This window comes from Lagopus leucura, unplaced genomic scaffold, assembly GCF_019238085.1.
Source record: "Lagopus leucura isolate 7727_CA_CO unplaced genomic scaffold, USGS_WTPT01 Super-Scaffold_1, whole genome shotgun sequence".
Taxonomy (NCBI): Eukaryota; Metazoa; Chordata; class Aves; order Galliformes; family Phasianidae; genus Lagopus; species Lagopus leucura.
The window spans coordinates 27,488,546-27,513,572 of NW_024962250.1; the positions used below are offsets into that span (position 1 = coordinate 27,488,546).

General features: G+C 38.6%; 1 protein-coding gene and 1 long non-coding RNA gene across 5 annotated transcripts in view; both read right to left on the reverse strand.

Moving 5' to 3' along the window:
• Window positions 1-207: 207 nt before the first annotated feature.
• Window positions 208-6,593, reverse strand: LOC122178384. Its single transcript, XR_006178304.1, has 3 exons — window positions 6,509-6,593; window positions 1,881-2,009; window positions 208-730 (listed from the first exon to the last, which is right to left on the reverse strand). It is a non-coding gene; the product is annotated as an uncharacterized LOC122178384 (long non-coding RNA).
• Window positions 6,594-10,392: 3,799 nt separating this feature from the next.
• The window catches only part of TC2N (tandem C2 domains, nuclear), a 28,548-nt gene continuing 13,913 nt past the window's right edge, over window positions 10,393-25,027 (reverse strand). For 3 of the 4 annotated variants that reach the window (XM_042868984.1, XM_042868994.1, XM_042868976.1), the window contains 10 exons: window positions 24,180-24,413; window positions 20,839-21,003; window positions 18,974-19,065; window positions 18,265-18,340; window positions 17,174-17,274; window positions 16,274-16,390; window positions 15,195-15,386; window positions 13,572-13,686; window positions 12,900-13,099; window positions 10,393-10,603 (listed from right to left, as the gene is read on the reverse strand). In XM_042868984.1, coding sequence (XP_042724918.1) covers window positions 10,493-10,603; window positions 12,900-13,099; window positions 13,572-13,686; window positions 15,195-15,386; window positions 16,274-16,390; window positions 17,174-17,274; window positions 18,265-18,340; window positions 18,974-19,065; window positions 20,839-21,003; window positions 24,180-24,413 — 1,403 coding nt within the window. In that variant the 3' untranslated portion in view covers window positions 10,393-10,492. The remainder of the gene's footprint in view (window positions 10,604-12,899; window positions 13,100-13,571; window positions 13,687-15,194; window positions 15,387-16,273; window positions 16,391-17,173; window positions 17,275-18,264; window positions 18,341-18,973; window positions 19,066-20,838; window positions 21,004-24,179; window positions 24,414-25,027) is intronic. The other variant, XM_042869003.1, reaches the window with a different exon arrangement.

Sequence of the window (25,027 nt, forward strand, 5' to 3'; positions counted from 1 at the left end):
GTAGAACGAACAGTGAGGAGTTAATGCACTGAATACAGAATAGAGATGCTGTGACTGCTGAAAGCTATGGTAGTACTAACCTTATATTTTGCAATGTGAAGTTCTTGTCAGGTTTGATTCTGAGAAAAGCTAAACTTTCTTAAAACAATTTAAAAGCCAAATGACAAAAGGGCTTTATTTCACTAAAAACTTTTCACATGCCATTTTCTGACTGCTTTTAATTCTTTTTTCTTTAGCCCAGCAAACTAAGTATGTTAAGAAAAACACTTTTTCACTCATCTTCAACAACAGTCAGGCTTCAAGGCACTTAAGGTTACATCCGAACACATTCTTGCTTTGGTATGTTATAGAGATGTTGGTGTGTCACTTAGCAGTTGAAGTAACAGAAGCAGTATTTCCCAGGTGAAGCTTCTTTGTCAGCTCATCCCTAGTAGACACGGAGAACAATCCTTCTGTGTCTTTTTTCAGCAGACTTTCACATATTAGAATTTTGTCTCTGTGCCTTCTCTTTGCCAGATTAAACAACTCAGGACTTTCGGTTCTTACAGGTCAGGTTTTGTTGTCCATAACCTTGTTTCTTCCTCTGTGCTTTGTCTTGAAAGATGATGACCACAGCTGGACACCGTCCTCCAACCGAGGCTTTCTCAGCACCGATTTCTCTGCAGCGATTTGTACGTGTGTCTTCTGCACAAAACTCTTAACTATGGTCTCAGCATGGCATTTCCTTTCTCTGTAATGGTATTGTATTGCAGTGCCTGTTAAATATCTTTGTTCCCAAGCACAAAATATTAGTTTTGCATTGAATACCTGCAGTGTGTCAATTTCTGCCTTCAGTATGAACATTTGAGACTGTTGTACTATATTTTTGCCTTTATTACCTCCTTCCCGTACATTTGAGCAGCATACTAATTTATCACGGACATGGGGATACGCGTTATTACTTTCAAAGTAAATATAATTTGAGAGGCCTGCAATCAGTTTGGATAAACACAGCAATTAAGCAGTTTACTTCAGCACCCTAGAATATTGTTTCTGACACAACTGACAACTATGCACTCAAAAATCAGAAGAATAAAAAAAAACAAAGACATCAATTTTATCATTCCCTTGTGACCGGGATAGTGGTACCAAGACCTGCTTTGTTTCTGTCTGGTAATTGGAATGCTCTGTAGTGGAGCAGTAGCTGACATTACAAACGCCATACTAAACTATGTTCTCTTTGCAGTTCATGTTATTTTGCACCTTATTTCTTTGTATACAGCCAATATTAGGAAAAGATTTGCTGCTGAAGAATGTTTCTGTGAAAGTAGTCAGTATGTGCTTGTAGAGACTATGTACCTGGAAATGAATGACAGCTTGGTACCTATCAAAATGCCTGATTAACAGAAGTAGACGATAAGAATTCTGGTTCTCTGAGCAATGTGTGCTATTTAGCTGCCTGGGATTTGAAGAAAGTTTCAGCTTCTTTTTTGGTTGGTCTCAGTGAGCTCCTCTAAATTAAAATATTTTAATATACTGTTCATTCTCTTTCTAGAATTGTGAATTCAGTAATTTTCACTTTGACATATAGTGCATTTCTGTTATATAGCCAGCCTAAATTAATCTCCACTAAATAGAAGGTATATGCCCATTAAGAGGCAATAAAAGCCTGAAGCTCCACACTGCCAGGAGAGCCCTCAGGAGTCTGTGGGCTTCCAGGATTTCCAGACTCCTGCTTCCCTGGGAATGATGTGAAATGACTGCAAACTGTATATGTTGCAGATTCAGAGCCTTTCAGAGTGTGGGTAGATAAATATTTTTTAATGTTTCACATTTTCAGAATTCCAGTCTTGGAAATAACATGTGCTGCACAGCTGTACTTGGTTGTGTACTTGTGGTACCTGCAAGGCCAGGAGTTGAGAACTTCTTACATCCCAGCAGGTTACCGGATTGAGAGTTTGACAGATGATTTTCCAAGCATGCATTGTTGGCGCCCCTGTAAAATACTGAGGATTGTAGGAACTTGAGATCTGCAATACAAAAGCAGTTTATGAGATTATCTGCAAGCATACCATTAAATATTACATATTGTGATCAAGTCCCATGTCCTGCAACATGCAGGACCTAGCAAGCAAAGTCCTGTGATTTGGCACAAAATTCATGCAAGATGCGTAGCAGCTATTCACCACCTGATGCTTCACTGCTTTGTCTCAAGCCTGTCCCAAAGAGCCCACAGTTGAGGAGCTATCCCACTTGTATGGCTAGTTTCATTCTTGTTTTTCCCACTGTTTAATTTAACAGGTGAGGGAAGACAGCCTTGGATATAAAGCATTGCATTCTTTTGCAAAGATTGTTGAAAAACTTCAAGCAGTACTTTCAGGGATATACAGGGGTTATATTTGAACTTGTTAGAACCTTCAACTTGGTAATCAGTTCTGCATGCTTTAGGCCCTACCCTTCCTATAAATGTTTTTCACCTTTGATTCTGATAACCCATATAATTTTCATTTGCCATACGATAGATAAACAGGCACTGAAATATGGAATTGAATCAAAAATTTAGATTTTAGATCAAATTTGGTTAACAAAAATGTTATTAAACATCCTCTACAGTTAAATAGTTATTGAACAAATATTGCATGAAGAAATTCAATCTCAAAGTAAATATGGGCAACCTATTTGCCCTTATCTAGTAAATATAGGCATTGCTCAAAGTCAGAAATAAGTCAGAAATGCAGGAGCTCAAATGAAGAAAAAACAAATATCTGAAAAAATCATTGCCATTTTATATGTCTGGAGGCATGAGGAGGAATTAAAATGCAGAAAGCCCCTCATGGATCCGCAGGAGTGTGAAAGACTATGCAGAAGTCCATTTCACGTTTTCCCATTTCCATATGAGCTGCTAAAAGTGTATTTCCAGCCATAAACACTTGTTTCTGAGACCCTGGTGCAGCCTACTGAAGTTTTCCAAGGGATGAACAGCAACAGTCACAATCTTCTTACTTAGGAGTGGAAGACTGTAGTTTCTGAGGCTTGTGTGTTCAGACAGAGGTGAGCTGGCACAGTTCTACCAACACACAGCCCAGTTTGTATCGCGGCAGCTTAGGACCTGCGCCAGGACCTTAGACTCATAGCTTGCTCTGCCAAAAATTCCAGCTGCAGTTGCCATGGCTGTTACTCTCATTGCTTTCAGGGACCAAGCTAATGCTTTGATCTCTTTATATGGATGGACTTTTGCAAACGGATTTGACAAACGTTTCTGAAACACAGGAGAAAGTTGTCATTCTGATGATCTTCCAGTGGCTGATGAAGGGAAGTAAAACAGCTGGATGTGTTTGACTACGCTTTGTCTCTTAGGCAACTAAAAGAGGTGCAGGCAGGGAAAGGGAATGAAGTGCTGATGAAATAAAGTAGCTGAGAACAAGTGAATGCCATAAATACCCCTCAGCTGGACAAGAATAGCAGTACCTGCTGTCTTTTGGAAAAAGAGTATTTACATATGTATTTTTTTTTTTCATTCTCAAGACAAGAAACAATACTGCTCAATAGAGAATATCGAATCCACACTGATGTCACATTTGGTCCTCTGTGAATTTTGGCGTTACATGCAGACTTAATACCAGAAATTGTGATATTGATATTGATAGTGATATTGATATATAACACACTTAAAGCTGTAATTTACACACACAGTACAATTTGTCCACAATAAAGAATGGTAGTCAGCAGGGTTGCATTTGGTCTACAAAACACTTAGCATGGAGAGACAGCCAAGTCTCACAAGTTATAGCAAAGAACTAGAGCCTCAGAGAACCTCTTCTGTTCCCAGATCTGCTTCACCTTAGCACAGGAGCTTCAGTGAAGTGCCCTAGTACCACCAATGCTCTACTTCCTGGCTTTTGAAATTCCTCACTTCTGTTTCATGGGCATTCTGATTTCATGGGCACTCCTTTCCACACCGATATACCAGCTTGGTCTTGAAAGCTACTTGTGTTAGAGACAAACTCAGATTTGATCATCAGCTTCATCCAGAATTCCAGGGCTTGTGCTGCTCTTAAAACAAAACAACAATTCTAAACCAAAAAACCCTAAACTTTTGATATTCAAGTAATTTAATTTTCAGGAAGAACTGACACCATCTAATCACCCACTGTGTGCAGTAAATCTAGATCCACAAGCTTAAATTCTCTATATGGCACGTGCTCCAAAAGCATGTCAAAGTACCTGGTTGAAAATCCCAGCCCCTCCTTCCAGGGCTCATCAACATGGGAGTCAGAGCTCTCCTGGTGGAACATATTGGTTTCCAGCCTTAGCACTATGATAAACATGGAAAGGCTAGGGTGTTAAAAAAAGGCATTATCAAGGCCTAAGAACTGTAATGGATTCCTAATTATATTCACATGCTGACAAACAGAGGAGAATCTGATGTCTGCTGCTACTGCTTGTTTTATTACCTAAAATGAAGCTTTAAGAGCATTTCTTCATACTAAACTTAACTTAATTTCTGCTTCTGCTTTTATTAAATGGTGATTTCAAGGTAAATCAAAATTCTCTACAGCCAAGAGATCATTAAAACAGCACTGCTGTGAGAACAGAGCAAGTGACCAGCTTGAGAGCATACTGCTCCAAAATACTTCAAAGGAAAAGAAGCATCTTCAGAGAAACTGCTTAAGCTGCCCTGAGAACCAGTGCTGGTGAAATTGTGATCAGCAATGATAATGGTGCGAAAAACTTCCTGATCTGAGATAGCTGAGCCCAAGGATCCTGAAGCACCACAGCTTGTTTTTGCTCATTCTGTCCAAGGCTTACAATAATTTTTCAGCACATTTATCATCTCAATCAAATTTGACTGATAGTAGAGATGTCACCTCTTTTTCCAAAGGTTTCAAGCAAATAAAACAAACAAAAACAACCACCCAACAGTCAGGTAGAGAAGGGAGTGTCACTTCTCAGTTTCCCAGCTCATTTTTCATTAGAAATCAGAGAATCTGTCTGGAAGAGAGACACTGTTAGTTCCTGAAGTGCAGGAAAAAGATTCAGTATGTTCTACTCCTATTTGATGCAGGAGTCAGTCAGCCATGAGAAATTATCCATAGGCAATCAGGCTTAACTAAGTTGAGAGCTCAAAGGTCAATGGGCTCATCAGAATGAAGCATTATTTAATTACATAAAAGATGAATTCAGTCTCATACCAGGGAAGTTCTGACAGAACATAAGCAAATATCCACATGCGTAATCAGCTATGTAAGTCACGTCAAATTAAAGCTTTGTCAATAGTTACGGGCACATTACATTGTTTTTCAAAACAAAACTGCTTTTATTCCACCTCCTTCACTACCTCCCTTTAACAATCACTTAGCCAATCTGTCCTTACTTCACTAAAGATAAGCACAAAAAATATTTGAAGGACTAATAGGTGCTAATGCAGGGGAGACCCAGCCCTGTTTTGGGTGTAACGTGCCATTTTCTTCTTTTGCTCTCTATCACAAACAAAGAATACTTTCTTTTCTATGACAAGAGACAAAGGTTGGCTAGATTTAGAACTCATATTCCTGTAACTCTTATTTTTCAATGGCTCCTAAGCTATCTTAATGTTCTGCTTCATAGAAACGTGTCAACAATAGAAATTCCTGCTATGGAAAATTTCCCTAGTTAGCTGCTCCAGAGCTCTAGAGAGTTTCTCAAGGGAAAGTTAGAAAGTACAATATGACTGCACCTCCCATTGGCATTTGGCATTTCAGTCGCCAGGCTAACAGGTGTTTCCCAGGTCATACACACAGGAGGAAGCACAGGCCTCTCTCCTGCTGGAGCTGCAGATCTCATCACACTTCCTCCCTGTGTAACATCACAGATAAAGGCAGTCGACCAACCTGATTGTCATCTAAGGTCAGCTTGCTCCTCCTCTTCTTGCCATTCAAAATGATTTCCTAAGGTAAATTTTTGAGGAAGAAAAATTCTAGCACAGACACAAGAGGTTGCAGCTGATTTAACCCATTGCTGTATTCAGTGGCAGTAGACAGCACAGAACTCAGGGAGCTTCAAGAGAACCATACCATCCAAGTTGCAGCCAAATGTAGCTCAGGAATGCTGAGCATCAGACATGATCCAAGTCCTAGGATTGAAAGCCTTATGACTTTAGCAAGTTCTTTAAACTTCAAAGGAAGGGAAGAAGTGCTGTTGGTCCCAGTACTAGCTAGAGAAGGGAAATATTACTGGATAAACAGAATGTTAGTTGCAGAAGCAGACATAACTTGAAGGACTATGTACGCATAGAGAGCAAGAAGAGCATTCCACAGGCAAATAAAAGAAGTGAAAGAAATGGCACAGTTAGACCAATAGCAGAATAATCAGTACAGAGGATTTCTTTGAAAGCCAGTGAAATCTATGGAAAGAATGGCATTACATGTAAGAGACACAAATCCATTTTCAATGATGCTAAATTTCTAGAAAAACGTGGACAGATTTTTAGCTATTTTTAAAATGTTAAAAAAATTAAGCTGTCTGTGACCTTTTGGAAGATAAATCATACCATCACAATGCTGAAATAACCAAATCAGCCTTGAAGACCGGTTGCTTCTGCTGAATACAATGGGAGTTCTGCCTTAGACTGTGAGAGCCCACAGACTCTCTCTCGGCATAAGCTGGAGAGAAGAATATAAATCAGCTGGAGCAATGTTTGTGGAACATGGTGCTGATTTTAGTGATGGCTTTTTCCATACACCAAGCATGAGATCATGTACAGGGCTCTGTTTACATGGTGATGTAATTTTACAGCAGAAGCTGGAAAAACAAGGAGGGTATATCATGTCCAGCATGATTTATGCCAAACTTTCCACAACTATGCAGCCTCCCTCCCATGTCATACATATTTTGGCAGGATGTAATTAAGAAATGGAACAGCCCTGCCCCCAGTTTCTAGACAACCTTATGCTTTGGCTGCAAAAGTAACTCATAACTCAAAAGCAATCTCCATTGGGCAGACAGTCTTTAAGTCAAACAGCACATGTGTTTAACTGAACGACAAAATTACCTTTTGTTTTATACAAATGTCTTCCCAGCAAAAGGACAATCCAGGGCTGTCTAATTGATTTAGCAGGATGGCACTATCTGCATGGTGATCACAAAAGGCAATCAAATACAGTTAATTTCCAACTAACGTTTAATGGCATTGTGGTTTACAAACTGCTACACCCACTCATCTTTTGAGGTAGAATCTTGCATTTTTTTTCCTTAAAAGGAATGCCATGTCATGCCACTGAGATATAAAGACTTGAAAAATAAATTTGTTGGTCTTGTTTGCGTACAGAATGCTCTTAATCATAAACAAATAAAACAGAATTGTTTAATTTAGTAGTGCAATTATATGCAAACATTCTAAAAAATCTGAATAAGTTTAGTCTAGGGATGGTTCTAAGTAGGCACAGATCTCTCTAGGAATAACATATAATGCAAGGCCATAACTGTTGTTCCAATTAACCTGCACACATATTGTGCAGATTTAAATAAAACCCATACAGCTTCTGAACCTCTATTATTTTCTAGAAGTAGAGTGAGTCCCTAACTAGAAGCAACCGGAAATCTAACTATGAACCATGAGTACTTTGTATCTACAAACTATGTGACAGCTTTCACAATAGTATTTTTTGAAACATCAGTAAACCTGGATATAACCTGCAACGAAAAGAGTAGCTGAAAATGCAAGCATTCAAGGGGCAACATAGAGCTGTCATTCTTAGAAGAGTGCTCTGAGACATCTTTTTTCCTACTTCTGCATGCATCCTTGATTAAATAAGCATCTTTGCTAATTTATGTTTTCAAGTGATGCATCATTTTTCTCTTCAGGAAGACTTTCCTATATCTTTACTTTCTCCTAAATCCTCAGCAACAGTGTTGGAAACATATCTGTAGAGAGATAAGAGAAGAAGAAAGAACTTGTTCCTGAAGAAGATGGAATTTCACACTAGTTGAGTAATTTCAGATCTGATGAGCAATGGAACAAACTCTTTTCTTTTCCCAACTATTAAGAATTCATGAAATTATGACATGAATATACAGCAATATATACAGCAATTCCCAACACAGATGAAGAAGGCCTTAGATTACGTTGTTCACAGTACTATAGGAGCTGTATACACCTTACAGAAGAAGCCATAGGTATCCATGAGGTGTTAGCTATCAACACCCACACACACAACACCACATCAAAAATTGTTTCATTCTCAGCATTTTCTCAGAGAAAAAAAAAGTAGGACTTGAATTTCAATTTGTTATGCTGGTAAACACTGGTATACACAATTAAAAAAAAAAAAAGGATCATTTTGTGTTTATAACTTTTATTGTAAACACACTGATTAAATATTAACATAGGAAAAATGAGACATTACTAGTTAGGCCTCCTAAAGGCTCAGCACCCTAAAACAGCCAATGAAGTCCATTTTACACAATATCCACTGAGTTGGCAATCATTGCAGAGCCACTTTTGTGGTAATTGAAGCCTCCAAAACACTGGAATATTTCCTGTCCTCCCTTCCAAACAGAACAGCATTTTGCATAAGGAAACAGTTAGTTTGCACTTTTGTTTACTGCAATACAGCCACAATGAACAGAAAGATCCTGTATTCAAGTAGAGAACTCCAAGAACATCAGCTTAGTCCAATTCCTTCTTTCATTTTACACAGCAGGACAGGCTCATCTCAAGTACTGTAACTGTGTGGATGCTGACATCTCCCTGTACACAGCAGGGGGGTTGAAACTAGATGATCATTGTGGTCCTTTTCAATCCAGGCCATTCTATGATTCTACGATCTCATGTCCAGATCCACTGAGCCAACTGGGAGTGTTGCAAGGGGCATCCATCAAAGCAAAAACCAACGTCTGTTCTCCAAATAACATGCAAAAACCATTTCACTTCATATATGAGAATGTGTCCAAAAGAAGATTATGTACAACCCAGGGAAAACCCTTTTGTTTGCCCATTTTAAAAATCATTAAAAAAAAAAACAAAAAACAAAAAAACGAGATGGCTGAAATTTTAAAAGCTTGAATTAACAACTTAAAAAAAAAATTGAAGAGATTCCATTTCTTTTCTTGGCCTTTATTTGAAGTCAGAAAGGCCGAAATAAAGAAGCTTTGAGCTCTTTGCTTAAAAACAACATGCCTTCCTGTTTCAGTGCTTTCTCTGCCCCCCACTGTTCCTTTGCCTTCAAGCAGTGAGCGCTCTCACCACCACTCCAGTTCTTGTGTCAGATGTTTGAATGTGTTCCAAGTTATAAAAAAAGATACTGTTATTCACTGTCTACACAAACACGTATTTGAGCAGCTCACACGGCCAGCGCTAGATGTGTGATGGATTTAATGGAATATATTTTTGTTCAATCCAGTAGTTAACGTAATGCAAAGGCGTCTTTGCTTTTAGATGCACATTTCATCTATTACATAATCAGCATTTCTCCCTTCTTAAAAATAACTATGAATAGACTCCAGAAAATATGGGGACTAGTAGAAAAATAATCTTAGGACTTTGTAGGAAAAACACCATTTGCAGTAAAAATATGGTAATCTCTTCTTGCTTGAAACAAGTAAGAAATATATACTTCATCAGTAAATATTTGCTTACTCCTTAAGAACATTAGTCTGGCTTTTAGTAAAGTAAGCAAATGGTAGAACAATGTTGATTAGATAGGAGCTTATTTACATGTAAGAATTATGCATAATAAACTAATATATGAAACAAACAAACAAACCTGACTGATCTTAAGCAGTATTCTCTAACAGTATTCCCCTTAATCCTTCCAGCGCTCACAAAACAGTGAGGCTAGAGGGCCCCACTTAAGAAGATTACAAATAGCCAGATAAACTTTTGTATTTCAGTTCCTCTGTTTAGAATGGAGAGAAGAATGGATGAAAACCCAAGATACTGGCATGTCGGTGTGCTGCACAACTCTTCACTGGAAGCAGAGATTAGGAAAGCCTTTGGGTGCTGCCTTATTTTACAGTTCCCTTCAGGCCTCCTGCTACAGCCACAGCTTTCCCACCTGCTGAGGCACGTTACTCTGGCCAAATGCTGTCAATACAGGTATGGCCTGAGGCTCAAAAGTGCCTAGGTTCAAGCTGCTGACCGAGCTGATTCCACATGGGCTGTGAAGTCTGCCAAAGACATGACTGCAGATGTGAAGATGAAGTCTGTAAATAGTGCAAATGACGTTGATTCACACTCTTTCTCTCCAGTACTGGATTTCTATACTCTTACAAAGCCTAAAAAGGGAAAAAGAAGTGGACTTTCTAAAACCGAATGAGTTCTCTTCCCATTTCCTAAGTCTTCCTCTCAATAGTATTTAGGCAGTATTTCTCTTCAGGAAATTGAGTTTTTCCAGTTCACATGGAGGCGTGATAGAATGGAATCCTTTTGAACAGTTTGTGCATTGAACAATGTTTTTTTCTTTTTATTTATATTATTTTGAAAGGCATAAGAATATCTTTGTGGAAAAGAAGTCCTCAGTTTCATCTCCAGTCTTCAAGACGGACCAAGGCTGTACCACTTAATAACAACTTTTTCAGGATTTGCAATAGTATCTTCCCACTGCTCTACTGCTTCACTGTTATTGCTGTCAGAACTTATCCAGACCTGCAAGGAGAAAAAAGAAACAAAACGAAGTTTACCTGATGTAACACAGAAGTGCAGCCTATGTTAGTTCCAAATAAATTCCATGGAAGTGTAGAATGAGATGCGACACGTAGACTGTGACCAAAGCATTAACAACAAATACAGTTCTGTCAGGACTAACATAACTTGGCTTCCAACTGGGAACACAGGGAGTCTGGGTTTATATTTAGTCTCTAAACAAATAGGAGTTTAGAAAGCTCACTACACTCTAATGTTTTGCTAGTTAACAAAATGTTTTAGGTCAAGCATTCCTTGCTTCATTCAAATTCATGTGCTGGGGTCAAGGGCCCATGAGGGCAGCGATGACTCTCTGGACCATGCAGTCAAACTCCAGCTGGCTGCAAGCCATCTGGCACCCAGATTTAGCTGTCCAGCCTTTTCATGAGCATTTAAAATCACACACTCCAACAGACAGGGCCAAACCTGCATTCCACAGAGGTTACTAACGTGCCTGTAGCACACATAGTCACGCAGTAAGAGTCCATCTCTTCACAATATTAAACTAATGGATAGAAGCCATTAAAGAAGGAAATAAGGTACAAGAAGGAAGTTTCCCCCTAAAAATTATCACCAGCTTCGACTGCCAAAAAGAATTCTGATTATGTAAGTAGGTATCATCATTTATGGGACTCCATTTCCTGCACTCTTCCAAGAATGAGCCCTTTTAATACTTCTCAGAAACCTTCACCATGAAGTACATTTAGCCCACACTGTTGAGACATGATTCCTTAAGTGAGAATAATGTCTTCCAGAATACCACAGGCAGCCGATATTTCATCCACAGAGAATCAATATACATCTTGGTCATGATTAAAGACATGCTCATAAATGCAACCTAATCAAAGTGTTGTCTGCTTTAGAACAGCATCCAATTAATCACCATTCTCTGAAGAAAGCAGTTAATAGATCTAGCCATATTCATCTTTTTCCAGCCACCCAGCCAATTGCTCAATGTACGCTTTTCCCTGAGCCATATTTTATGTCTTCATGTGTATGTGGCAATGTCTGCCTGCATGAGCTGAAACAACCTTTTCCAAATAACTGAAAAGCAGAAGTAGATCATTTGCTCCCTGTAAAAATAAGATCCATGATTAAATGCAACTCATCAGATTGAGATGACCTCACATACTGTTAACTGACTGCAAAATCATACTCAATTAGTTTTGCCCCAAGGTATTACAACTAAAAAAAAACAGTTTCTTTTCCCATTCCAAATCTAATTCTACTAATAGGAAACACAGAAAGATGGAATACATGGGACATTATCCTCAATAAAATGGAGGAAGATCACATAACTCATTTCTGTAGCAGATCAGCATCTCCTAAAGTACATGTGCCCAGCATGCACAAAATACATTGCCAGAACAGGAAACTACCATTTTCTGTACCCAAGGACAGAGTAACCCATCCTTCAGTTAGCAAATGACTTTACAGTTGGAACTTCAAAAATCACTCCACATTATTAATTTATGTATATATTAAAATTCTCTTAGTACATCTATCTGATCAGAGAATGCACTGAGCAGTTGGAACAGCTAAGAAATAAAAGTAGAGAAAGAACAGGCAGGCTGATGGTAAGAGAGAGAATATGAGGACAGGGAGAATAAAAAGAGACCAGAATACCAAGTTTTATGAAGTACAGTGATTAAATAAGTATGATCACAGAAATGCTTTTGAATACATACTACAGAGGTTCCAGCTGTTAAAATAAAGCAAAAAAACCCCATTCAGCTAAAAAATCGTTTTCTGTCTGTTCACATTATAACTTGATCGTACACTTTCAGAATACTGTGCTGACTACGTGTCTGTCTTGCTCAGAAGAGAAATCTGCTGTTGTTGCTGTTGTATTTTTTCCTACACACATCCTCTTTCTGTGGAGGACACTGTAGGTCACGGAGCTGCTGTGAATGCTGTGTTTGTTTTCTTTAGAAAGCCTAGAGGCAAGGACAACATCATTCATCTGTTCATAAGGAGGAATCTTTCATGTAATAACTTTCCACACAAAAAAGACTTAAGGACTTCCTTTCTGAAGGAAAATCAAATGTCAACTTCCATTCTGATGCTTGTGATGTTCAAGAGCCCACTACCATTTTTTCTTGAGTTATATCAAGAAGTTTATTCAAATTCACTATTTCCCTATACAGCACCTTAAAGTATTTTTTAATATGAGTTTTAAAAAAAACAAAAACCAAAAAAACCATCCCTGCAACTGGATTTAAGAATATCAAGACTATCATGTTAGTTAGCAGAAACCAACCTGTCCTAGAAAGTGCTTTCTTCTCACTGAGCTTCTGCTGTAGAGTTTGATAAGAAAACTGATTCCTTGTTCAGCTTGGCTAACTGGAAAAATCATCATTTCTCTCCACTTCACTTGGCCATTAGTGGACTTGACAAGACGAGTCTTCTTCTTATAGATCAGCCCTTCTGTACTAAACATTCCAACTTTCACAAAGAAACCTTACAGAAAGAAAAAAAAAAAAAAAAAAAAAAAAAAAAAAGGGAAGAAAAAAGGCACAACACATAAAGGATTACTCACAAACACATCCAAAGAGGAACTGACATGTATGGTTCAACAATAATTTCTCAAAAGCCTGGCCAAAAGAACTGTACAATAGCTTTCCTGAGCAGTCACACAAACTGAGTATGTTCACTAATGTCGAACTGATTAACACACATCCAAACAAGTGCAAGCTAATGCTATTCTATGTCAGGATTAATTTTGGGATAAAATCTCCCAGAATACGTAATGTGTAGCTTCAAACCAAACAAAATGTAATCAAATCAGACATCTATGGAAACAAGCCTTGGCAACGGAAACCTACTGCACAACATGCTAGTTTGAGGTTTGTAAGGAATGCTATGAATTGCCAACCCATTTGATCAGCAATTTACCTGCTACGAATGCCTTCAGACAGCTGATGTAACTTACTTAAAGACAGCGGCGTAGATGAAATTGGAAGATTTTGTGCTTCAAGAATTTGTAACTGAATCCTCCTGTTTATTGCTTGAAAACAACTTCCTATTTGAAGTTCTGTGCGGCACACCTACAAGCAGAAGAATGTTGCCATAACATCTGGATTAAGTTGCTTATAAACTCAGGAAATGCAGGAATTCTGTTATATGTTGGGCTCACTTGTTCCTATCTGGGATTTCCTGGACAGAAATATAAGTATGTGTTGTATATACATCCTGCAGATGCACGGTAAGTAAATGCATCTTGCACTTGTCACAGCTGCTGTACATGTGCTCCACTGACGCACTGCTTGTGTGCAGTGCACGTATGGCCCTACTGGGCAGCAGCCAAAGATACTGGAAAAATAATTGAGTCCTCAAGTTTCACCTGGGAAGGATTCCTCAGCTTTAAAAGTGGACACATACAGGGAAAACCAGACATGCAGTAGTGCACTACTGAATTGATGTGAGAGAACGGGCATGCTTTACTAACAGAAAAAAACTTTGGAATTCTCCTTCCCCTCTTTTATATTTTGCAATCTGAAAATATAAACAACTATAAAAAGACAAAGATTCATTTCACTTCTGTTCGGTTAAGAGACCCAAATTCTCTTCACACCTCAGCCACACGCATTCTGTGCAAACCTGAGAGGGAGCCACTGACTCAGCTCTGTTGGAAAGTAAGAGAAAACTGCTGTCTGACAGGATAGTTCGTGGGCCTGCAGCATCTGAAGAGCTCTCAGATACTATAGTGAGGAAAGCCAACATGGATAGATTCAGGAATTTACGCTAGAATGAAGTGGCATCTAAAACAGCTTTATCTTCTGCTTTCTTTGTAGAAAGTTACTGCTTTTGAAGAAATACTTGTTAGAAGTACAGATATAAAGTTTAACTTCTGTTAGAAATCAAGAGTGTCACTCATATTACTCAGACATATTTAGATAAAATTTGCTTTTGAATTGCCAATTCAAATTTAATCTGTTAAAAATACAAATGTCTAGACAATCTGTAGAAGAAACAAACAAAGTGGGAGTAGGGGGAAAGGAATCCCACTGTGAAAATGGCATTTGACAACCACCTGTTTTTTATTACTCTAATGGAAATGAACTGTCTGAATTATTACTTCACAGCATGTAATCTGAACATTAATAATAATAATATGTATGTGTTATGTGCAGTTTTAAGCCACTGAAGATCTTAGTATTTTCTTCCATAATAAAAACAAATCCCATTTGCTGTGAGCTCTTGCTGTGAGTCCTAAAAATTTTCTGATGCTTTTGTGGTACGAAAAGGCAATTACTCGGTGTCCTGAAAAGTCTTCCCAGAATGTCCCTCCCTCCAGCCATAGGCCGTGTTGTTGAAAAGCTAGTTCTAGCTTTTTTTCCTAGAAGCAGCTGTGGTTTATGATCATAGCAGGGATGTGCACAGTTCAGAAGTGCCTTTGTTTTTTTTTTCTTCATCTAATGTTCCTCATCCAAGAAAGGAAAAAGAAACAACCACTTTGTTGTTAACACTGAATTATTACCAAATGATTTTACTTCCATTTTCAACAGCATTGTCTGGTCATGCAACAACATGCATTTATGGAATCGGCACTTACAGGTGCTTTGGAAGGAGGAGATATATCCAGCCAATGATTTGACTCCTCTGCGCTGAGCTCCCGCAGTGACAAAGAGCACTCTCCAATCGTTCTTTTCCTAGGAGCCTGCGTCTGGATTTTGAATACCAGTCTGACAGTTTGAACACTTTGCAACTTAATAGCAAATACAAAAGTTTCCATAAATTCAATGTCCTAAAAAGAAAGACACAGGTAACATGATCTCAGTAAGAGAGTCCTGTTAGATTCCAAACCTAGAAACAAAGTTTTCAGGGTCCTTTGGCCACTGCTGGTGGATACCATTTCAAGCTGTCATAAAGAGATGTGTTTTTACAGTGGTAAACTCATGTGGACTTTTTATCTTGCTGTCACACCCCAGGCAGGGACAAGGTTCTGGAATCTTGTTCACTACCAGAACAAGCTGACACCTCTTCTGTGGCTTTACAACAGCATGCACACATTGTCATAGAAAGTCATCCTGAGGCCTTTTGTTTCAGTCTCTCTGCTCATTTTACATTCTTTCACCTTTGACTTATATTATGGGTTGTTTATGTTGCTTCCCTTCCCTCCTCCTGGCCCCAACCCCTTTATCTTCCTATCAGGAATCCTGTGCCTCATGACCAATTCTTACTACTTTTTGCATGGACAAAGCACGGCTTATTTTTGCCTACTGCCTTAGCGAAGGGCTGGAAGTAGTACTTCATCCTCTACCTTCCCCAGGTGAGTTTGCATCTACAATTATGTTCAGATTTCCTCCACTCCCCCTCCATTCAATTGCCAAGACCAGAATGGTTCACGATACTCTGTAAGTGCATCCCATAACTGTCCAGCAGATCTGGGAGAAAAGGAGGAATACAGTGGAGGGCAAAGAGGGAAGAAATTGGAACAAGCCTTGTCAAAGGATTTTGAGAAGTTGGAAATGGAAAGGAAAAAAAAAAAGAAAAAAAGAAAGGAAAAGGAAAATAGTAACTGGAACCTAGACAGTTACCACGGCAAATATAATACAGAACTGGGTGTTGGCCCATTACTTTTGGGTGGAAGGTTTCTTGGTGTGGTTTTATTTTTTTTTTTCTTCTACTTACATTGCAGCCTTCCTTTGCAGAGGATTTGAACTGCACAGGCTTGGGCAGCATGAGAATTCCCTTGACATAGATTTGAGGATTTTCCCCACAACCGGAAGGCCAGCTCAGCCCTTTGCACTACAACATTGAAAACAGAGTCAGCTGAGATAATGCACGCCACCAGCTTTCAGACAAGTTAGAAACCTAAGGTCTACACTGCCCCAAAATTATACATAATTCCTGTAATACTGAATGCAAATCAGAGCCAGGGTAAGAACTATGTCAGTTCAGAACATTTAATAATTTGCTTCTACAGTGGAGAGTAAAAGTTCTTCAGCAGATTTTAATGATTTCACTATGTGGAAGTTCAACAGCAGATAAATCATGAAATTCCTTACGTAATCTTGCAAATTTATCATTTGGTATAGTTACAAGGTTTCTGAGTAATAGAAATTCCACTGCCTAAAAACTATTCACAATTCCTGGAAATGTATGAAGCAGCCAGCGTCACACCAGTTAACAAAAAACCCACAAGAACACAAGAATACAGCCTCAAAGTTCTGCCCTGAGAGAACTACTAGATTTGGTCAGTTAAATGGTGCCTCTAAAATTTGCTTCAAATTACTGTCTCCAAATTTCCACAGGAAAATTTCTACAGCAGGACCGACTCTATGACCTGCTCAGCTTCTTTATCCACATCCAACAGTTTCTTACCCCCAGACAGGAACATTTGACTGAACTGTGCTTATATTAATACTTGAAGGTATTATTATTAATTGTTTTTCTCCTCAAAGTATTCCTTAATCCTCATTATTCTTGTTAAATCTGATTATCTGGTATTTGAACAAAAAGCATAGTAAAATAGCCATTTGAATAAATTATAATCTGGTTATTAATATTCGCTTATTTACATTTACTGACATGCAAAACTGTGATCCAGATCTGCTCCACAGAAGGAACGTAGCACAGCTTTACATTCAGTCTTCCAAAGTCTCGTTCATCACCTGATAACGTAATGGTATCTGTGGGGAAAAAAAAGGCCAATTGGTGTTTCCAGAAGCAATGCACTATGATAAAAATTCATTCCAAGAATAAAGGAACTCATTAGCAGGTGGACTGCTTACCTTTGAAAATTTCTCTGAACATACATTTGAAATATCCTAACGCAAAACTTTTAGGATAAAATATCCATGAAATCTTGTTGCCTGACCTGCATTTTAACTCTGCAGCTTACCGCAGGTATCTCTACTGAAGTCAGTAACTTGTGTTGCACTCAAATACCTTTCAGAAACAAAAAGAGCACTTTCCTGAGACACCCAAAACACATTCTAATAAAAACAACTTCCCTTAGATTAATCACTTCCAGTGTTAAGTTAATAAGCTGGTCTGCTATTTGTCTTTCTCAACCAGCCTAAGAAACATTTCACTGCCTTTTCTCTGAGAATCACTTAATATCCAGAGTTTCTTTGTTGTGTTGAGGAGACTGGATGAAATTCTGACTTTTGCTAGGAAGACTTCAATGGGGACTTGATTTTTAAGGTTTATTTTGCATCACCTCGACTTCTTCAGCATTTCTCTCAAATATAGCAGGTTTGTATACAACTTTCTTGCATAATCCTTCATGTAATAGAGGTATTGGAAACCAAACACCTCCCACAGAAAAATACTGATAAATGAAAAAAAGACAAGGCTTGTGACCAAGGTGCCACTTTCTATTCTAACAGAAAATCTATCATTTCTTCTTTCATTGGAACGGTAATCCAGGGGTTAATTTTTCAAAAGCATGAAAACTTGCATTCCTGAAAGGCCCGTTTGGCTCAATCTCCTGACAACAGGAAGGCACAAGGCCAAAACTCTTAATTTCAAACTGCAAAGTAATCCCCATTGACTTGCTAATCATATTCATCTCAAAAATAAATAGATACACAAAATAAAAATCAACGTTAGAGACAGCTCAGTATTGCAAGTACAAAGGAGATACTGCATTACAAGTTAAACAAACAAGACATCACCCAGACTCCTGTTACTGCCATGTGAATCCTTTCTGGAGGAGGTGCTGCTAGGTACACTGGAGACTGAATCGTATCTCTGCAGAGGGAAAAACAGCAAAACATGCCCCTTCTATCAGAGCAACAGATGCAGAAAGTCATAGAAATTCTATCATCAGACAAGACATGACAGAAACAAAACAAGACATTTCAAATCTTTAACCCGTTCCCTACCAATCTGATGGTCCAGCATGGAGTTACTATCTTGATGCAAAGAATAAATACAGGACATATTGGACCAATGGATTTTTTCACTCACTGGTATGTACACAAGTTCATAGGAACAAATTTATTTAGGAATGAATAAATAAACATACAAAATGCAGCATCATTTTTTGCATAAATGTAAACTTCTAATGTTCGTCTTTTCAAGTGAAGGAAAAATAAAAAAATCACAAGATGAGAAACCACAGACTCTTGTCCTATCCTAACTAAAAGCCTACTCAAGTTTCTCAGCAGCTTTGTTGGACCTGAATAGCAGTAACCAGAGGAGACATCAGCAAAATAAACACTTGAGGTTAGTGAAGACATTGAACTTTTCCCTTTTACCCCTCCAGTGCACAGGACAATGCCCTTCAGTGATTCCTCTGAAACAGTGTGACTGAAACATACAGCAAATGTACTGAGTTTTCAGTACAACCTAAGTGACAGCTAAAGCATGAGAAATACTCACCTTCATGAATCGATGAGGTGGGCTTCTGAGATCAAACATTGAATGACTTAAATCAAGTGATCCAGGCAAAGCACTAGTTCTTAAATCACTAACTAAAAAGACAAAAAGAACAGTACAAACTGTGTCATTGCTAGAAAAAATATACTAAGACGACTTTTTAAAATTTAAGTAGAATCATAGCAGAAATAAAACCTAACTAGATGATAACTAAGGGTTTCTCCTCCTTTCCTCACTTCCCATTCTCAAAATACTCTCCTGAAATGACAAAACAGCGAGAATAAGCCAGGTGAGCATTCCATTTCTGAAACAGACAAACATGTTCACATTGGCAGCACTGGCAGAATGGACAGTCTGCCTCAAAATTACTTCCACAACAGAAATGGTGTTTTCAGGAGATGCTTGAGCCCTTGCCTTTATGCAAGTCTTTACTCCAGATGCACTTGAGTGACCTTTCTCCTTTTTTGAGCTTACTAAACAAACTAATGAAGTATTTACTTAGCTTAAACAAACAAAGAAACAGATGATGAACTGAAGGGAAGATGTTTAAGACAATTTTATGAAAACCGTTGGGCTCCCACCACAGTTGCTTGCAAAAGTCCAGCAAAACTCTATGTATTAAAAGCTACTTAAATTATATGCGTTTTGTTCTCTTAAAAAAATACGTGGTCTTTCAATTTAGTTTCTATGGTGTATGGGAACTGCTGAGTCACAGCCTGAACCTCTGATTAATCACCTGAGGTGAGCCTTGAGTCAGCCAGAGGAGCACAGCTGAAGGCAATTCACCTGTGCTGCCGGAAGGGGTGGAGCCAGGCTGCACCCCTCCTGGACCTATTTAAGAGCTGGCTACCAGAGGGGAAGGATCTCTTCTGGAGAGAGATACCTCTTTTGGTATCTTCTGGTGAGCTCAACCCAAGGGTAAGCTCTTCCACTTATTCTCTTTTTGTGATCATTGTCTGCTTTGCCTTACTCTCTTGATTATATTGTGATTATAACATCTTGGTTATACACTATGGTGATTCAAAATTATTTTTAAACAGAGCACTGATTGAAAGATTTTCCCCAGCTGTAAAAGAAACATGCAATACCTTTCTGACAAACACATCTTCAAAAAATGCATGCTGCTGCCAGCATCCATCTTGATGAAGAGATGTATACATTTGAGTGTATGAGTTTTCTGAATAGGTTTCCATAGCTAAACACAATCATCTACTTTACTGTAAACAGCATGCATTATATACAAGATACATATACCTATGAACAGTACAGAAGTTTTTCCTGGACAGCCAAACACTTGTATCTAAACTTCTAATACCGTGTCACAGCCCTTCCTTGTAATTAAACATGATTAAGCAGTGAGAAGTGGGGACATTTCTACAGCTTAAATAGCAAACTACATAAAAGCTGGCACATGGCACAGCATCATTTTTTTTTTTTTTTTTAACCTGTTCTCATAATCTGCTCCTGACTGTTTTTAGTGCCTGTTTCCCTCTCCACATAACATTCACCATGTATTCCTCCAGTCAACAAACCACCCTATTTCCTTGTTCATTCTCCCTCAAATACTGATAGCTAGAATTTTCAGTACTGTATCCTGTTGTGGATCAGAGGCCTAGCTTGCTTTGCTATTCTATCTACAGTCATGTGATGCATGTAAGCCCTGTTAAGCCCCTAAAAGATAGAATGTACCAGCACAACTGGATATCAAGCAGAGCCAGCTCCCCGATCAATTCCCTTGCCAGGAAGTGCCTGTAGTACACAGACCAGTTTGAGGATTGCTATAATCAAACATCTGTACAATAATAGCCTTATCTCTTACCTACTGACCTTGAAAAAAAGAGAAAGATGGAAGAGGGTACAGTTCTCACCTGATCCATATAATTTCCTATTATCTGATTTGGCTTGGAAACGCCTAATCTGGTCTGGTGAAACATGATGTTCCAAATAGAATGGGTTGTACACATCATAGCGGGGCCACTGGTACACACCGCACAGTTCTGCTTTCCGGTCACCAAAAGAAGCTCTGGCAGATTCTGTGAAGCACAAGTAAACATCATATGCAAGACCTCCAGACATAACACACGCTGCCTGCGTTCATAAGGCAGGCTGAGTGCCTTCAGGGCAAAGGACAAAATGTTTCATTATTATCTGCTTCAGCAAAAGGAAAAAAAAAAAGAAGGAAAAAAAAAGAAAAGAAAAAGAAAACAGACATATATTATGTCAGATTTCAAGAGCATGCTAGAAAATACTGGAATGAAATCGGCCATATAAATACATGTGTGTCCTGTCTTGGTGTTCCATAATAAATGCCCAATCGTTAAAATACAGATGACTTTAAAGACAGAGACCAAGATGGAAATCTTTAGAAAGGTAGGTCCATGAATAAGGAAAATCTCTGTCTTAATTGACTAAGTGATCCCAGGACATTCCTACTTGACTAATGAGCCCCCAGATTTCCAAGAGGGTCTTGTATGGAAAGATAATACAACTTATGACTGTAACCTCCTTGTCATCCAACTTTCATAGGAAGTCTGTCAGTGGCAAATGACTTGAATTGTTGGCTGAGACACAAGGAGACAGACTTGAGAAAGCCTGAAACCCAGCCATTTGCTCAGTCCATTATGGCACATGCCCTACTATTCTCTTCTTCATAGTTTTCTCAGAGAATACACACACCTCCTGCTCAGCAGAACAGTAAAGAACATTGCTCTAGACTTTCATTTTATCCGAAGCTGAAAGAAGCCTTGTGTAACAGTCCAGAACAGAAAGGAGATGGGTGACCTGGACTCTGCTAAGCTCTGACATCTGCTTCCTTCACCTCCCCAGATTTCAGCCTCCCTGTGAAATAGCTTCTTACCCCATTATAACATGCCTTCAATTCTGTATACACCATCCCATAAGAGGCAAAATATTATTGTGTATACATAGCCACAACAACCACCTTTCTTCCAGGTGACAGTAAAGTTAAAAAGAACAGTGAGATGGAATGGAACGTGAGAGTTGATAAGTGAAGAATTCAAGTATAGTGGGCTTGAGCAGAACCTAAGTTAGAGTGAATGTTAGAAGTGAAACTGTAAAGAATTGCTACACAGCAGTTGACAGTTAAATCAGTGTTCTGGCCCAGGAATGCTCTCACTTCTGCTAACTTACTTCTGTGAGAACAGGAGACAAGCTGCAGTGAGTATTGAGAAGCCCTGCCAGAACTTAACTGATTTCAGAAAGGATGCCAAGAGCTTACACTGAGCATGTTCTGTTTCAATAAAGGAAAATGGCAGACATGCAAAGAAAATGGAATGGAACTGAGATTTTTAGAACTTGGGCTGCTATGGATATTTAACAACGACCAAAGAAACAAATACTATAAATGTATTTTTTTAATGTGCTGGTGCTTCGGCAAATGTAAAAAAGGAATGGCAACACACTTTTCTGTATTTAGTATATCTCTCTAAAAAGTAAACTTTGCATTTTTAAACATAGCTTTAGTGAGGCTTAAAGAGTTGTGTTTCCAAATATACTTATTATTGAAAGGAAATGGAAGCTACCTACTTGACATAAGATCCACTTTTCAAGTATTTATGCAAGAATTTAAAATATTTGCTCAAGAGAAGCAATTACAAACAGCCTAGCCATCCTGCCAGATTATCTTCTGATTCCATAGCCCAAGGGCCAGTCTGTTCACTAGGTCCTTCAGAAAGGCTGAAGCATAACCCAATGAAGACAAGTCACCAGTTTATAAGACCCCGTAGAACAGCACGAACAAAGAAAACATTTATAGAAAGGTTGTTAAACACCCTTTCCTTCTCACTGGAAAACTCAGGTGCCTCAGAGTCCTTTATGTACGGTATCATAAGGATGAGGTAGGACCAAGGAAGACAGAGTCTGAATGCAAACCCCGTGAGAAAAGGGATTTACCAGCAGCATATCCTGCATTCCCATATACCTTGTTCAAGTACTCCTTACAAGAACTAGCTATTGAAGAATGCATAAAAGATTGCTCCAAAAGTAATGCCGCCTACTTATTTCCATGAAAAACTACAACAGATATAAACAGTACAATAACACTATTTGATAAAGCAAATTCTCAGCTACAAAATACGATTTTTCAACATAATCACATGGGTGCCATTTTTTCCACGTGGAAGAATTCAGTGACACACCTTCACTTCATAATCACTTCTGCGTCAGACCACATTTTGTCTGACCACCCCTCTGCTGTCATCTGTCACATGGCAACAAAATGTAACGGGATACTGGTGGGAAGGTTCAGCCTCTACTGCTATACCAGCAACATCCACATCAGATGTTGTGGACCAACATAACAAAGTAGGAGGCATAAACTTTCAGAGCAGCCATCATACATAACAAGTGATCCCTCTGTGCAGCAGCCCAGCTCTGCCAGTGGGAGGCAGAGAAAAACTTGCTTCTGCTGGCTATCTGCAGAGAAACCTGAAGGGGATCATGCTCAAAGACAAGGAAGGTCTTAAAACCTTCCTCCAAGTAGTACCACATGCTTCCTATTTGAAGCATAAAGGTGAAATTTGAAAAGGAGTATTAATGTTATTACGCTGAAAGTTTTGACATAATAAACAGAAAAGCCAGACCACTCTTCTTAAGTGATCTGGATGCTGGTGATACATTAGCACCTTCCTTGACTCCAAATAAATTCTTTATTAGAGCTTCGTCTTCAGTGTCTTCCATTATGTTGAGCATAAGCATTAGTGTGCAATCCCTGCTTTTAATTTCATTCATGCAGGATCACAGTGATTTATATTGGAGTGACATCCTTACCAAAAGCGGTCCCAATATCCGGAGAGAAAAGTCACAAGACCTAGCTTCTACAGAAGTTTTACAGATACATGCTTTCAGTAGGAGTATTTAACAGCCTTCAAGGAGTAGCAAATACTGAACAACTATTCCTGAGTCAACTGACAGACTAGATTAAATAAAAATGCATACCCCTGCAGCCCTCCTCCAAATTTCTAGAAGCTAAACAGTAAAAACAGTTAACAGATAAGAACGGGGAGAAGGGCAGGGAGAAATGTTTTTGTTACAATATACAAAGTGAGCAATTTCTCTCACCAAAATAAAGTTTCTTTGGTTTTGGTTAGAAAGTGACACTGGTTAACATACCTAATGAAGTACTATCACTTTTGTTCAGGTTTTCCCAACTGAAACACACACTATTTCAGCAGCACTGTTTATATTTTACCTTGAATTCCTCCAGCATGTGAGGTACTAGGAAGGCTTTTTGGCTGTACGTAAGCTAGTTTGAATGGCGGGACCACAAACGGTACCTCCTGCCTGTCCAGGGGCAGTTTAGAAAGCAGATAATCCTCAGAACAGCCAACTTGCCGCTTCACTGACACTGAAGACAATGGAGGCTGCTGTACAATAGTTGGCTTGCTTGCGGGTACAGCTTCAGATTCCTGCGCCATGGAAACTGCTAAAAATAAAAGGCAAGAAAAACAGACAGTCTACATGTGCATTAAGTTTGGAACAATACTCTGAACAGATCTCTTTAATATGTGTTTCTTTAATATGTGAATCTGTGCTTGCTACATTACTGTTGCTAGCATTCAGTTTTACTAGCATTCAGGACAAGTACCTGGAAAAGATATCTATCCTCATGTCTGTACTAAAACAAATTCTGCTGCCTGAGGCTGTATATTTATAGCTACCTTGCCCTTAAATCAATTTTACAAGAGGAATTCTGTGCATTTGTATCATAGATCAATTGTGCAAACAACAAAGACACCAAATAAAATTCTGGGGAAAAAAAAAAAAAAAAAAAGTGCTCAGTGCTCACTTTCAGACAGTTTGTGAGATACAAGACCTTTACATGACCTTAGGCTGATTGGGTTTTTTGTTCTTTTTTTTTTGTATTTTTGGACAGCATTCCAGGCAAGGAGCAGACTTCAGACCACTTATTTTTCAGTTCTAATTCCAATTTATAACACTAACAAGCATGTGTCCAATTTCCAAGCAGAGGAATGGAAAGAATTTTGGATATGTAAAAGAATTCAAGTTTATCAAGGGTGACAAAGTCATTTTGTTAAT